This window comes from Colobus angolensis, unplaced genomic scaffold (genome assembly GCF_000951035.1).
Source record: "Colobus angolensis palliatus isolate OR3802 unplaced genomic scaffold, Cang.pa_1.0 Scaffold181, whole genome shotgun sequence".
NCBI classification, from domain to species: Eukaryota; Metazoa; Chordata; class Mammalia; order Primates; family Cercopithecidae; genus Colobus; species Colobus angolensis.
The window spans coordinates 3,004,501-3,020,146 of record NW_012114944.1 but is presented as its reverse complement, the minus strand read 5'-3'; the positions used below and the strand labels follow the sequence as shown (position 1 = coordinate 3,020,146).

The 15,646-nt window shown below is 41.6% G+C and overlaps 2 protein-coding genes across 2 annotated transcripts in view; both read right to left on the bottom strand.

Annotated features, from left to right (window-relative positions):
• The window catches only part of TDRD7 (tudor domain containing 7), a 72,745-nt gene that overhangs the window by 40,634 nt on the left and 16,465 nt on the right, over positions 1 to 15,646 (bottom strand). The window lies entirely within an intron of this gene.
• On the bottom strand, positions 6,145 to 6,559 carry LOC105509935 (60S ribosomal protein L36a). The gene has a single exon (XM_011939466.1). It carries the CDS (start codon positions 6,527 to 6,529, stop codon positions 6,209 to 6,211), a length of 321 nt encoding a protein of 106 aa, XP_011794856.1. The 5' UTR covers positions 6,530 to 6,559; the 3' UTR covers positions 6,145 to 6,208.

Genomic DNA, 15,646 nt, shown 5'->3' with positions numbered 1-15,646 from the left:
CAGCTTGATGACATATTTTTATGTAAGAGAAGAAAGAGAAGAGAAACTGATGTATGGCATCATTTTTCTCCCTGAGTTTTAAGCCTTTCTACTACGAGAGCAGGGGTAAGCTCTACTATTAGAGCATGGCCCAATGCAGTTCATGGCTTATGAGCTAAAGAATGATTTTTATATTTTCAAATGCTCAAAAAAAAAATCCAAAGAATTATTTCATAACTTGTAAAAATTATATGAAACTCAATATACATAAAGTTTTATTGGAACATAGTCATGCTCCTTTATTTACATATTCTCTCTGGCTGCTTTTGCTCTACAGTGGCACAGTTGAATAACTGTGATGGACTGCATCTGTCAGTTGCAGCTCTTGGCCTGCAGAGCCTACACATTTACCATGGACCTTTACAAAAGCAGTTTCTTGAATCCTGTACGAGACCATTAGACTGAGGTTAAAATTCCCTGCCTTCCAAAATGTTTCTATTTTGTCAGATCCTATTTTACCTACTCTTTAGCTGCAATTTAAATCCTTAGGGTAATAATTACAAGTTTACAGGAACCACGGTCCACCCAGAAAAACAGAATATTAAAGTATGCTGGTTAGGGAGTTTATTAGTAAAGAACACTGACTTTTTACTTCGCTCTCCTCTTCATTCCTTTGCCAATGTATGCTTAAATTTTGAGGACTGAGGAAAACTTCTACACCTGGAAAGCCTAAAGCATCACTGAAAGTAGAGGTCTTATGGCACCTCCTGTAATCTGTGATGGTCTCCTGCTGGCAGTCTGTGATCCCTCTAAACGGCATGTTATATGATTGGCACAGTTTATGTCCCTTATTTTAAGCCATAGGGACACAAATAGTTGGAGCATTCCTCATCTTTCTCTTGATGGTTAGTCTACTTCTCTAAAGACCCATGTTTTAAAATCTGAAATCTTAAAACGCCAATCTTTGCTGTGCTTCATGACACTCAATAAGATAGAAGAATACAGATTAGGTATCCAGAGGTTTGAAACGCACACTTTTGGAGTCAATGGAAAAAGAAAACAGCATTATAAGTGAGTGATTAACTTGTCATATAGAATCCCAATTAGTGTAGTCAGTCATGCATCACTTAATGATGGGAATACATTCTCAGAAACGTGTCGTCCGTTTGTTGTGCAAACATCATAGCGTGTACTTACACAAACCTAAATGGTATGGTCTACTCCATTATACAGGTTCATCATAATCTTTTTTTCTTCTTAAAAAAATGGGATAAATGTGCAGAACGTGGTTACACAGGTATACATTTGCCATAGTGGTTTGCTACACCTATCAACCTGCTGTCTAACTTCCCTCCCCTCAAGCACTACCCCCTAACAGGCCCTGGTATGTGTTGTTCCCCTCTCTGTATCCATGTGTTCTCAATGTTCAACTCCCACTTAGGAGTGTGAACATGTGGTGTTTGGTTTTCTGCGCCCGTGTTAGTTTGCTGAGGATGATGGCTTCCAGTTTCATCCATGTCTCCGCAAAGGACATGATCTCATTCCTTTCTATTGCTGCACAGTATTCCATAGTGTGTATGCACCACATTTTCTTTATCCAGTCTATCACTGATGGGCATTTCAGTTGGTTCCATGTCTTTGCTATTGTAAAGAGCACTGCAATAAACATACTCTGTGGCCAGGCGCGGTGGCTCACGCCTGTAATCCCAGCACTTCGGGGGGCCAAGGCAGGCAGATCATGAGGTCAGGAGTTCAAGACCAGCCTGACCAACATAGTGAAACCTCGTCTCCACTAAAAATGCAAAATATTAGCTGGGTGTGGTGGCAGGTGCCTGTAATCCCAACTACTTGGGAGGCTGATGCAAGAGAATCACTTGAACCCGGGAGGCGGAGGTTGCAGTGAGCTGAGATCATGCCACTGCATGCCAGCCCAGGTGACAGTGTGAGACTCTTTCTCAAAAAATATATATATGTGTGTATGTGTGTGTGTGTCTTTATATAGTAGAATGACTTACATTCCTTTGGGTATATACCCAGTAATGGAATTGCTGAGTCAAATGTATTTCTGATTCTAGATCTTTGAGGAATCGCTGCCATAATGTCTTCCACAATGGTTGAACTAATTTTCATTCCTACCAACAGTGTAAAAGTGTTCCTATTTCTCCACAGTCTCACCAGCATTGTTTCCTGACTTTTTAATAATTGCCATTCTGACTGGCATGAGATGGTGTCTCATTATGGTTGGTTTTGATTAGCATTTCTCTGATGACCAGTGATGTTGAGCTTTTTTCATGTTTGTTGGCTGTGTAAATATCTTCTTTTGAGAAGCGTCTGTTCATATCCTTTGCCCACTTTTTGATGGGGTTTTTTTTTCTTGAATGTATGTTTAAGTTCCTTGTAAATTTTACATAATTCTTAGACCTTTGTCAGATGGGTAGTTTGCAAAAATTTTCTCCCATTCTGTACGCTTCCTGTTCACTCTGATGACAGCTTCTTTGGCTGTGCAGAAGCTCTTTAGTTTAACACCATTTATGAATTTTGGCTTTTGCTGCAATTGCTTTTGGTGTTTTTGTCGTGAAGTTTTTGCCCAGGCCTATGTCCTGAATGGTGTTGCATAGGTTTTCTTCCAGGGTTTTTAAGGTTTTGGGTTTTACATTTAAGTCTTTAATTCATCCTGAGTTATTTTTTGTATAAGGTGTAAGGAAGGGGTCCAGTTTCAGTTTTCTGAATATGGCTAGCCAGTTTTCCCAGCATCATTTACTGAATAGGAGATCCTTTCCCCATTGCTTTTGTCAGGTTTGTTGAAGATCAGATGGCTGTAGATGTGTGGTGTTATTTCTGAGGTCTCTGTTTTGCTCCATTGGTCTATATGTCTGTTTTGGTACCAGTACCATGTTGTTTTGGTTACTATAGCCTTCTACTATAGTCTGAAGTCAGATAGTGTAATTCCTCCAGCTTTGTTCTTTATGCTTAGGATCATCTTGGCTATATGGGGTCTTCTTTGTTTCCATATGAAATTTAAAATAGTTTTTTTCTAATTCTGTGAAGAATGTCAATGGTAGTTTGATGAGAATAGCACTGAATCTATAAATCACTTTGGGCAGTATGGCCATTTTCATAATATTGATTCTTCCTCTCCATGAGGATGGAATGTCTTTCCATTTGTTTGTGTCCTCTCTTATTTCCTTGAGCAGTGGTTTGTAGTTCTCTTTGAAGAGGTCCTTCATGTCCCTTGTTAGATGTATTCCCAGGTATTGTATTCTCTCTGTAGCGGTTGTGAACGGGAGTTCATTCATGATTTGGTTCTCTGCTTATCTATTGTTGGTGTAAAGGAATGCCTGTAATTTTTACATGCTGATTTTGTATCCTAAGACTTTGCTGAAGTTGCTTATCAGTTCAAGAAGCTGTTGGGCTAAGATAATGGGGTTTTCTAAATATAAAATCATGTCGTCTGCAAAGAGAGACAACTCAGCTCCCGCTCTTCCTATTTGAATACCCTTTCTTTCTTTTGCCTGATTGCCCTGGCCAGAACTTCCAATACTATGTTGAAAAGGAGTGGTGAGAGAGGGCATCCTCATCTTGTACCAGTTTTCAAAGGGAATGCTTCCAGCTTTTGCACATTCAATATGATACTGGCCGTGATTTGTCATGAATAGTTCTTATTATTTTGAGATATGTTCCATCAACACGTAGTTTATTCAGAGTTTTTAACATGGAGGGATATTGAATTTTATCAAAGGCCTTTTCGGCATCTATTGAGATAATCATGTGGTTTTTGTCTTTGGTTCTGTTTATGTGATGGATTACATTTACTGATTTGCATATGTTGAACCAGGCTTGCATGCCAGGGATGAAGCTGACTTGATCACGGTGGATAAGTTTTTTGATGTGCTGCTGGATTCAGTTTGCCAGTACTTTCTTGAGTATTTTTGCATTGATGTTCATCAGGGATATTGGCTTGAAGTTTTTTTATTGTTGTTGCATCTCTTCTCAGTTTTGGTATCAGGATGACAGTAGTTTCATAAAATGAGTTAGGGCAAAATCCCTCCTTTTCAATTGTTTGGAACAGTTTCAGAAAGAAGCGTATCAGTTCCTCTTTGTATTTCTGGTAGAATTCAGCTGTGAATCCATCTGGACCTGGGTTTCTTTTGGTTGGTAGGCTATTAATTACTACCTCAATTTCAGAGCTCGTTATTGGTCTATTCGGGGATTCGACTTCTTCCTGGTATAGTCTTGGCAGGGTGTATGCATCTAGGAATTTATTCATTTCTTCTAGGTTTTCTAGCTTATGTGTGTAGCAGTGTTTATACTATTCTCTGATGGTAGTCTGTATTTCTGTGGGGTCAGTGGTGATATCCCCTTTATCATTTTTTATTGTGTCTATTTGATTCTTCTCTTTCTTCTTATTTGTCTATCTAGTAGTCTATTTTGTTAATCTTTAAAAAAAAAAAAAACAGCTCCTGGATTCGTTGATTTTTTGAAGGGTTTTTCGTGTCTCCACCTCCTTCAATTCTTCTCTGATCTTAGTTATTTCTTGTCTTCTGCTAGCTTTTAGAGTAGTTTGCTCTTGCCCGTCTAGCTCTTTTGTGATGTTAGGGTGTCAATTTGAGATCTTTCCAGTTTTCTGATGTGGGCATGCAGACTATACATTTCCCTCTTAACAGTGCATTAGCTGTGTCTCAGAGATTCTGGTACATTGTCTCTTTGTTCTCAATGGTTTTAAAGAACTTCTTGATTTCTGTCTTAATTTCATTATTTACCCAGGAGTCATTCAGGAGAAGGTTGTTCAATTTCCATGAAATTTCCATAAAATGGTTTTGAGAGAGTTTCTTAATCCTGAGTTCTAATCTAATTGCACTATGGTCTCTCTTTTTTTGTGAGGGAGTCTCCCTCTGTCCCCCAGGCTGGAGTGCAGTGGCACGATCTCTGCTCATTGCAAGCTCTGCCTCCCCGGTGCATACCATTTCTCCTGCCTCAGCCTCATGAGTAGCTAGGACTACAGGTGCCTGCCACCACACCCAGCTAATTTTCTGTACTTTTAATAGACATGGGATTTCACTGTGTTAGCCAGGATGATCTCGATCTCCTGACCTCGTGATCCACCCACCTTGGCCTTCCAAAGTGCTGGGATTACAGGCGTGAGCCACCACCATGCCCGGCTGAGACTATTTTTTATAATTTCAGTTCTTTTGCATTTGCTGAAGAGCATTTTACTTCCAATCATGTGGTCAATTTCAGAATAAGTGCCATGTGGTGCTGCAAAGAATGTATATTCTGTTGATTTGGGGTAGAGAGTTCTGTAAATGTCTGTTAGGTCCACTTGATCCAGAGCTGAGTTCAAGTCCTGAATATCATTGTTAATTTTCTGTCTTGTTGGTCTAATATTGACAACGGGGTGTTAAAGTCTTCCACTATTATTGTGTGGGAGTGTAAGTCTCTTTGTAGGTCTCCAAGAACTTGTTTCATGAACCTGCGGGCTCTGGTACTGCATGTATATATGTTTAGAATAGTTAGCTCTTCTTGTTGAATTGTTCCCTTTACCACTATGTAATGCCCTTTTTTGTCTTTATCTCTGTTGGTTTAAAGTCTGTTTTGTCAGAGACTAGGATTGCAACCCCTGCTTTTTTATTTTTTTGCTTTCCATTTGCTTGATAAATTTTCCTCCATCCCTTTATTTTGAGCCTGTGTGTGTCTCTGCATGTAAGATGGGTCTCCAGAATATAGCACACGGATGGGTCTTGACTCCGTATCCAATTTCCCAGTCTGTGTCTTTTGATTGGAGCATTCAGCCCATTTACATTTAAGATTAGTATTGTTATGTGTGAATCTGAGCCTGTCATCATGATGCTATTTGGTTATTTTGCACATTAGTTGAGGAGTTTCTTCATAGTGTCATTGGTCTCTGTATTTTGGTATATTTTTGCAGTGGCTGGTATCAGTTTTTCCTCTCCATATTTAGTGCTTCTTTTAGGAGCTCTTGCAGGTCCTGCCCTGGTGGTAATGAAATCCCTCAGCATTTGCTTGTCTGGGAAGGATTTTATTTCTCCTTCGCTTATGGAGTTTAGTTTGGCTGGATATGAAATTCTGGGTTGAACCTCTAACCTTTTATCAAGGTTCTTAGCTTCTTTGTGTTGGGTTAGAACATGCTCCTTTAGCTCAGCGTAGTTTTTTTTTTTTTTTTTTGAACATAAACTCAAGATTTTATTGTCTTCATAATAAAAGATGACACTTAGAACTGGATCACTTGGCCCTTTCTCTTCTTATCTCCTCCCAGTTCAAAATGCTTGCATCTTTTAATAGCCAGCATTCTCTTAGATCTGCAGTTGGGCTCAACGCACTCAAGCCTTAGCACAATCTTCTTTGTAGTTTTAGCCTTTTTCCGGAAAATCGGCTTAGTTTGCCCACCATAGCCACTCTGCTTCCTGTCATAACGCCGCTTTCCCTGGGCATACAGAGAATCCTTGCCCTTCTTGTACTGTGTCACTTTGTGGGGTTGGTGCTTGCCACACTTCTTACAGAAAGTCCGGCGGGTTTTAGGGACGTTAACCATGCTTGCAACAGCGATATCGGCACGGGAAGAAAGAAAGAAGTCAGCATAGTTTTTTATTACCCATCATCTAAAGCCTACTTCTGCCAATTTGTCCATCTGATCCTCCACCCAGTTCTGCGCCCTTGATGGAGAGATGCTGTGATCATTTGGAGGAGAAGAGGCACTTTAGCTTTTTGGGTTTTCAGCATTTTTTCATTGATTCTCATCTTGGTGAGTTTGTCTAGTTTTGGTCTTTGAGGTTGCCGACCCTTGGATGGGGTTTTTGTGGGGGCCTTTTTTGTTGTTGATGCAGTTGCTGTCACTTTCTGCTTGTTTGTTTTTCTTTCAATAGTCAGGTCCCTCTTTTGTAGGGCTGCTGCAGTTTGCTGGGGGTTCACTTCAGGTACTATTCATCTGATTTGCTCCTGCGCCTGGGGATGTCACTCAAAGAGGCTGGAGAACAGCGAAGATGGGTGCCTGCTCCTTCTTCAGGGACCTCTGACCTCAAGGGCACCAACCTGATGCCAGTAGGATTGCTCCTGTATAGGGTGTCTGACAACCCCTGTTGGAGGGTCTCACCCAGTTGGGTGGCACAGGGAGCAGGACCCGTTCAACGAAGCCCTTGTTCCTTGGTGGAGAGGGTGTGCTTCGCTGGGGGGAAACCCATTTGTCTTGGCTGCCTGGATTCATCCGAACTACCAGGAGGAGAGGCTAAGTCTGCTGATCTGTAGAGACTGCGGCCACCCCTCCCACTAGGGGCTCAGGCCCAGGAAGATCTGAATCCTGTCCCTAAGCCTCTGGCTGGAGTTACTGGAGATCCTGCAGGGAAGCCCCACCCAATGAGGAAGGATGGGTCAGTTTAGGCCTGAAGAGGAACTCTGACCGAAGACTGCCCCAGCCACTGTGTTGGGCTGTGGGGACAAGTCTTAGGACCAAGCCATCCAGCCTTCCTGGCTCCAGCAGGGGAAAATCGCAACCTGGAGGTATAGAAATGGGTGCCCTCCTTCCCCTGCCCAGGGAGCTTAGCATGTTAGGCAGTTTCGAGTCCCAGTGTTGGCTGTTGCCCCTCCCTCAAGAAGCTCCAGCAGCTTAGACAGCAGGCAGCTGCAGTCAGTGCTGGTCGCCCCTCCCCTCAGGAGTTTGGTAGGCTTAAGCAGATTCCAGCTGAGAGTCTGTAAGAATCTGCGTGATCTGGTGTTGGGACGGTAGGCCCCAGTGGTGTGAGTTCACGGGTGGGATCTTCCGATCTGTGGGTTGCATAGTTCTATGGAAAAAGCACATTTTCCCCTGGCTGGGTAGCACATTCACTCACTGCCTTCCTTGACTGGGGGCAGAGGGTTCCCCTTCCCCATGTAGCTCTCAGATGGGCTGCCATACCATACTGTTCTTGATTCTCTCTGTGAGTCACACCAGCCTTCTAGTCTACTTTGATGAGAGAACCTGGATACCCTGGCTGCCAATGAAGGATTCACACACTTATTATGGTTTTTTGATGGGAGCCTCCAAAAGCCGCTGCTTCTAGTCAGCTATCTTGCCCCCCGCCCCCACCCCCAGCTCCATTATAATCTTATGGGACCACCATCGTGTATACATACAGTCCATCATTGACCAAAATGTTGTTATGCAGCACTTGACTAATTTTAGATTTAGATGCGGTGGTTCTCTGCTGCCAAACCCAGAGGAGCCTGTAGAGCCCACCTTAAAACTTTTCTTCAGTTTTCACATATCAATCTCAACACTTTCTCTGAAGTGGGTGGTAGAAACTAATTTCAGTGGACGATAAACCATCTTATCTAAAATAACTTCCTAAGCCCCATCCCCTCACTGTCTACATAGCTTCTTCTAACCCAAAAGAGGGTTCTTCGGCTTTATTATCTTTTTCTTTCCAAGGAGAGTATTGAGAATCTGGGATACTTCAATGTTTAGTCTCCCCTCTCCCAGTCCCAAAACTGCCACTCCATCTGTGCCTTAGATGTGATTAGTGCCAATTACCTAATAACATACCTATCAAACCTATAACAATGAGCTCTGACATGACCAGCACAAGTTCTTCCAAATAGGAATTGCTGTCTTAACTGAAGTTAGGGACATTATGTCCACTTTAGTTCAGGGCAAGAGCAGAATTCCCATTTTTCTGGCTTTTATTCCAGAAAAATACTTAAAGATCATCTGGAGGTACTAAGCTTCCAGGGCTGTGTCTGCAGCATTTAAGTCAAACTTTGCCAGTCAGCCTATAAAGTGAATTTTTGACCAATAAGCCTGAATTTACCCAAAGTACAAACCATAGCCAAATAATCATCTGAATTAGAAGACAGATTTTTTCCCTCAGCAGTTTTATGTCATTTTTATTGTTTAAAGTACATAACCATATCCCACTCTAATGACTAGTTCCTTGAATTGTAAACACTTTCCAGTCTTTAATAGCTTCTTCTTTTATCTCAAAATGGTTGCTTACGTGCCTACATTCCACTTGTTCTCCAATGATTTGGCTTCCATACATTCAAATAAACATTTACTAAGATTAAACATAGGCCTAACAAGGAACCGAACCTGACTCTACCTGGAGTTGATTCAGATATCCTTCAACCCTTCAGGCAAATATTCACAGATAAATTTAGTGATATGGAAGATATGCCTGGTCCACATACTTCATTCCAATCTTTGGGGTTTCGTTTCTTTTTCTCTCTTTTTTTTGAGGCTGGATCTTGTTCTGTTGCCCAGGCTAGAGTGCAGTGGCACAATCTCGACTCACTGCAACCTCCACCTCCTGGGCTCAAGCAATCGTCCTGCCTCAGCCTTCTAAGTAGTTGGGATTACAAGCATGAGCCACCATGCCAGGCCAGCTGAGAGGTTTCTCAATTCAAAGGCAACAATTCATGAAACTCCTTTTAAAGTTAAAAAATATATAATTTAAAGCAAATATAATTCTTTTTCAGTTATGAGTATGGAAAACACAAACATGTTTTCCTATTTTCTCATTCAACAACAATCATCAACACAGAAGACTTGTGTGACCAAATGAGTGGGAGTCCCCCCACTCCAATCAAGCAATCAATTCTGCATTGGATATCAGCTGAATTCCACCAATTCAATTCTGACACTATCTACCCGGAGACAGCGTCAGATCCCACAGGTTGAGGGCTCAGTCCCACAAGACTGTCTGCTCTTCAGACACCAGTTACAAGCCTGGGGCTCTGGAATTTCTAACCAACTGGATCAAGCTGGGGTTCCCAAGGGCCTCTCTTTAGTTTTAATTTGCTACAGCGGCTCACAGAAATCAGGGAAACATGTTCACTGGTTTACTATAAAGGATATGGCTGGGTGCAGCAGCTTATACTTATAATCCCAGCACTTTGGAAGCCTGGGGCAGGAGGATCACTCACTTGATGCTAATAGTTGAAGACCAGCCTGGGTAACATAGAATCTCCACAAAAAAATTTTAAAAATTAGCTGGATGTGACAGTGTGCACCTATAATCCCAGCACTTTGGAAGGCTGGGGTGGGAGGACTGCTCGAGCCCAGGATGTCCAGGCTCCAGTGAGTTATGATGGTGCCACTGCACTCCAGCCTAAGGGACAGAGCAAAACCGGTCTCTAAAAAAATACATGTGTGTGTGTGGCAGATATATGTATAAATTAAAGGATATTACAAAAAATACCAATGAAGATATGCTTAGTGTGAGATATGCCGGAAGGGGTATGGAGCTTCCATGCCTTCTCTGCTACCCTACAGGAAGCTCCATATGTTCTGCTATCTGGAAGCTTTCTTCCTGCTTTGGGTTTTTATGGAGGCATCATTCCACAGGCATGATTGATTAAGTCATTGGCCACTGGTGATGATCAACCTAATCTTTAGGCCCTCTACCCTCCCCAGAGGTTGGTTGGGGCTGAAAGTCCCAATCCTCTAATCAAGCCTTGGTCTTTCCGGTGACCGGCCCCATCCTAAAGCTACTAGGGGTTGCCAGTCATCACTCATTAGTTTAAACCAAAAAAAAGACATTACTTTGGAGAGTCATTTTGGATTTTAGGAATGGTATGCCAGAGAACAGGGAAGGCCAAATATATATTTTACAATATCACCCAGCTCAAACTCTCTAAATTTTCATATGAATAGAAATTTGCTTTTCCTGGGCATTCTACTGTGATCACCATCTGTCATCTACAAAAAGTGCCACCTCTTTTTAATTTTCTGGCAAATGGGTTTAGGAAAGCGACCTACTACTATATCTATCCCACAAGAACCTTGCTAAAGATAAAGAATTGCTATAATGTGAGTTACAGTGTGGTGTCCATTATTTACTGGGCTCTGGTGCATCTGACAAGACTTACAAGTTCATCTCCTGCGTCATCTCCCAAGACAGAACAGCCGTCTTATGGTCTTGACAAATGACCAAGGCAAGCCAACATCTACTTGAAACATGGCTTTTATTATTTCCTTAGTGTGATAATCTACTGCTAACCACTTCAGGTAGATCTCTCAAAAGGGAACTTTTACGGCATCTAGTTCCTTTAGTCCACTTGATTCAGGCACATACCTGAGGAGGGAGTCAGAAGGCTTCCTCTACTGTGGGGGAAGACTCAGGACCATACTCCTATCCTTGTCCTTCATGGTTTCTTTGTTTTGTGGCTCTGCATTTTTTTCTTTGGTTCTGAATGTCCACCCAAAAACTCCATCAGTCCAATGACTGGGAACTAGCATGACTTGTAACTTCACAGAACATGTGTACACTCCCACCCCCACCTCCAACAGGAGAGACAGGGAACATAAAAGATGAACTCTCTACACCATGCAGTCAAGCCCCTTCCTCTGCTGATCGTAAGATGCTGTACCTAATATGCCTTAAACTTTCTATTCCTGTAAGTTCATTATAATCCGTTTGATTTCTGCCACATTTGGAATCACAATTTGAATGAGGCACTTCCCTCACACCACTCTGGGTTTCTGTAAGTTTGGAGCAGCTATACTAGGCTTGGCAGATGTGAGGCTGTGATACCGTGAAATATATATTTGGTCTTCCTTCCCAGTTTCCTAAATACAATTCCTAAAATCCTTGGAATCTCCAAAGAGCTTATTTTTTTGTATGCTAATACTGACTGAGAGCTTCAGGGTGGGGCTGCTTACCATAAAGACCCAGGCAGGATTAGAGGGTTGAAACTTTTGGTCCCACCATTCAACTTCCAGGAAGGGAAGAGGCACTGAAGGTCAAGCTGATCACCAATGGTCAATGGTTTAATCAATCATGCCTGCATAATGAAGCCTCCATAAAAACCCAAGAGGACAAGTTTGGAGAGCTGCCTGGAGGGTGGCAGGCCCAAGGAGGGCATAGAGGCTCCATGCTGCTTCCTCCACTTACGCATTTCTTCATCTGTATTCTCTGTAATATCCTTTGAAATAAACCAGTAAATAGAACTGTTTGCCTGAGCTCTGCAAGCCACTCCAGCAAATTAATCAAACCCAAAGAGGAGGTTTTGGGAACCCCAATTTGGTCAGTCAGAAGTTCTGGAGGCCTGGATCTGCGCAACTAGTGTATGCGCAGAGGAGCAGCAATTTTGGGGACTGAGCCTTTACCCTGTGGGATCTGATGCTATCTCCAGGTAGACAGTGTTGGTATTAAATTAGAGGGCACCCAGCTGGTGTCCGCTGCTTGGTTTGTGGGGAAAATGCCCACACTTGGTCACAGAAGTCTTCTGTGTTGATTGTTGCGGTGTGAGAACAGAGGAAAAACATGGTTTGAGTGTTTTTCCGAAACAGGCCCAAAAACTTAAAATATGAATTTCTTCAGGAGACTGTTTGTTCAGACAAATGAAAGTCTTCATCCTACATGCCTAGAAACTTGCTTCTTCTTAACTCTAAGGGTCTTTAATTCTTTCTTTCTAGTTTTACCTGTGCTGTAAACTTAAAAATTCTTGAAGCCAAACTCCTTTGCGTCTATGAAGGCTTACCTGCTAATTCTTTAGCATGGGCCTCTGAGGTAAGCTTACTCTTTCTTCTGAAATTAGAATATTCTTTAGGGTTCTACAACAGAATTGGTATTGTCCAATTAAATCAAGCTTTCCAAAGCATTTGTATGGGCACAGTTTTGTTTCCACAGAGTAGTAGTCCTTTTTGTTGAAGCTTTAAATTAAGTTCTAAATTTCATTTTATATGGTCACCACCCAATACAAACCTGAGACAGTACAGCAAAATCACATTTACCTAGAGACCTGCTTTCGAGCACTCCAAGCATTAATAATGGTTATGAGCTCGAAACAAACCAAAAACAACAAAGAAAAACAAAACAAAAAATAATCCCATTTAAAAACTTGACTTCAGTAGTGAATAAAGGATCCCTGAGTGCCTAGCAACAACTAAAACATCGAAGTCACTGCCCAGAAGCTTGCACCCTATGATCAGCCAGTTCACAGAAAGGTTGACCAGCTGATGACTTAAGAAGTGGCCTTTTTATGCTAAAGCTGACGAGTGCTGGAAAAGTCAGACAACTGAGAAAAGAGATAGGGAAATGGTCCCCAATGGCATCACTGTGTCACAATGCAGATGCACTAAGCAGGACAGATATGAAGTATGTAAGGGCAGCCGGTGTGGTGTACCTTGTATGCAGGAGCTAAACCCATTCAATCCACTATTCAATTCCCTATCACTTACAACCACAACCATCTCTGCCAGAATGTACTGAGGCTAGTGATAAGTCGAAGATATTCAGAAATGGTTCCAGTTTTTCAGTCAATTCTCTTTGAGAAAGTTAAGGTTTTGTAACATATTCCACAAAGACTTAATCAAAGGTAAAGGTAAAAAGATCCTTGTAGAGGGTAACCCTTGACTGCTGACAAACCATCTACTCAGAGAAACTCTTCTCCGCCATTGTAGATGAGTCATTTAATAGACTCATGTACTTCAAGGTCAACACTTCCACTTACTCCACCCCTTTAGGAAAGACCTTTCACCAACGCTGTCTTTAGACACACACTGCAATTATTTATATTAGGATAAATTTCAAGTCATCTTCCTTTAGCATGGCCTGAGGGTAGGCCTCTTGCTCATGTTCCTTCAGGAAGATAATGGAGTCTTCTCCTAGTTGAACATGTGCAGAACTTTTTGGAATTGCTATTGGCCAGTGGCTGTGGCTTTCCATGTGCATTGGACACGTTCCTTGCTCTCATTACCTCTGGCAGGAGTTGGGGCAGGTGCAGGGAGGGTAGGGGGACTGGAATTCATTCATGGACTGTTAAAACGTCAGGAACTCTCTTTGGCTTGGAGTTTATTTTGACTTCATTTCCTCCACTGCTCTTTATTTCTTTTCAAGTTAAAGTTTTGTGTTTCCCTCCTTAGCTTTTCCTCTGTTTGTATTCAGCTCCTTTGCAGAGCTTGCTGGGCATGTCCCTGATTGAGCAGTGGGTTTTGGCCTGCTCTAGGCTGGGGTGCCTCTCAAAAATTAACAGCAGTTGCCTTTTACTAAACACCTATTATGTTTCTGATGCCACATTAATAGCTGCTTTATATATTTTATCTAATTCTCACAACCACCCTATGACATGGGTAGAATTAGTGACATTTTAGAGCAGGTTTTGGCACTGAGAGGATGGTCTGTATGCTGAAAGGTATACAGCTAAGAAATGACAAGGTAAAAATCTACCTCAAAGCCCAAACTCCTTCTAGTGTACTATGGGGCCTTATGGGTAGTTTCTGTTTCAAGTTCCAGAACAGCAACTTCTCATTATTCCTCAACTTTGCTATTCTGATTTTACAACAGTGTTATTTTATCTTTTTTCTACTCAGATGTTCACTGAATTTAAAAATTGTTCCAATCATGTGTTCATTACATATTTCTTTTCACTGGTGAAAAAATGGAAAATAAGTTAGATTCCACTTAAAAAATATTATGATTATACTTCCAAGTCTTCAGTTTACCTCTTCACTTCTGCTTCTGCTGGCATTGCTATTTAGAATATATTCAATACATAGAGTATATTCAATACCATTAAGCCTGAGGATATTGATTGTTGTTTATGTTCCAGTTCCTTAGAAATCCAAGTTGTTTGTTTTTACCCCAGAAGGTCCAGGCTTTTTAAAAAGGCAATTCATTTTACATGGGCTAAAAGGTGCTTTATTATGTCATACAACTAATTACCATAATTAAAGTTAAGTTAGATTCCTGAACATCTCAAAATATAAAAACATCTCTATGTAAGTGACAGAAATTCTTGCCTCCTTTGATATTAGAGAAACTGCTGTACTGATGCAACTCAGAATTTTAAGAATTTTTAAGAGTCTGCAGGATTAGATATGAAATAACTTAAAGCTCAGTGATTTCTAACGAATAGGAAAATGATATATAATAAAAACAGATTAAAACATCCTTGTAGAAGCTATGAATAATTAGTGTAATTAGGCAGTTTTTCCTCATTCACAACATTTGATGTTCTATAACTTTGTTGTTCACAAAATGTTATATTTTATAATTAAGGCTTGGTTTGCCTCCAGCCCAACTTAGAATGTTTCCCAGCTACCTGCTGGTTGCCTATCAGTAGGTCTTGGGGCTACTGACAGAAATTCTCCTTAGCCGAGTGCATCTAGTTCTGTCCACCAGTGAGCCCCTCAGCTCTCTAACAGCTTCAGACAAGACGTGGGAGAAAGATATTGTGGCTAATGTAAGAATGGAGAGGTTTCTTTATCAGTTTCAGAGAGTAGAAATTTTCAACAAAATCTCTGGTGTTCAGCAGTCATTGTCGCAAGATTTGGAATTTAAGACAGGTCTCATGCTGTCACCCAGGCTGGAGTGCAGTGGTGCCACCACAGCTCTGCAACCTTGAATTTCTGGGCTCAAGCAATCCTCCCACCTCAACCTCCTGAGTAGATGGAACTATAAGCATGCATCACCATACCCAGCTAATTTTTTTAAATTTATTTTTTGTAGAGATAGAGCCTTGATAGGTTACCCAGGCTGGTCTCAAACTTCTCATCTCAAACAATTCTCCTGCCTTGACCTCCCAAAGTGCTGGGATTACAGGCATGAGCCAATGTGCCCGACCAAGATTTGTAATTTTTCTAGAAATCAAAGTTAGCCAGAGGCCATGGGTGACCTGAAGGCTGAGACCTGCTGTTTCCACCAAATGATGACTCAGTGAAGTGACCTGGCCTCTG

Coding starts and splice junctions, on each gene's coding strand:
- LOC105509935 (XM_011939466.1), bottom strand. CDS start 6,529: ATGGTTAACGTCCCTAAAACCCGCCGGACTTTCTGTAAGAAGTGTGGC.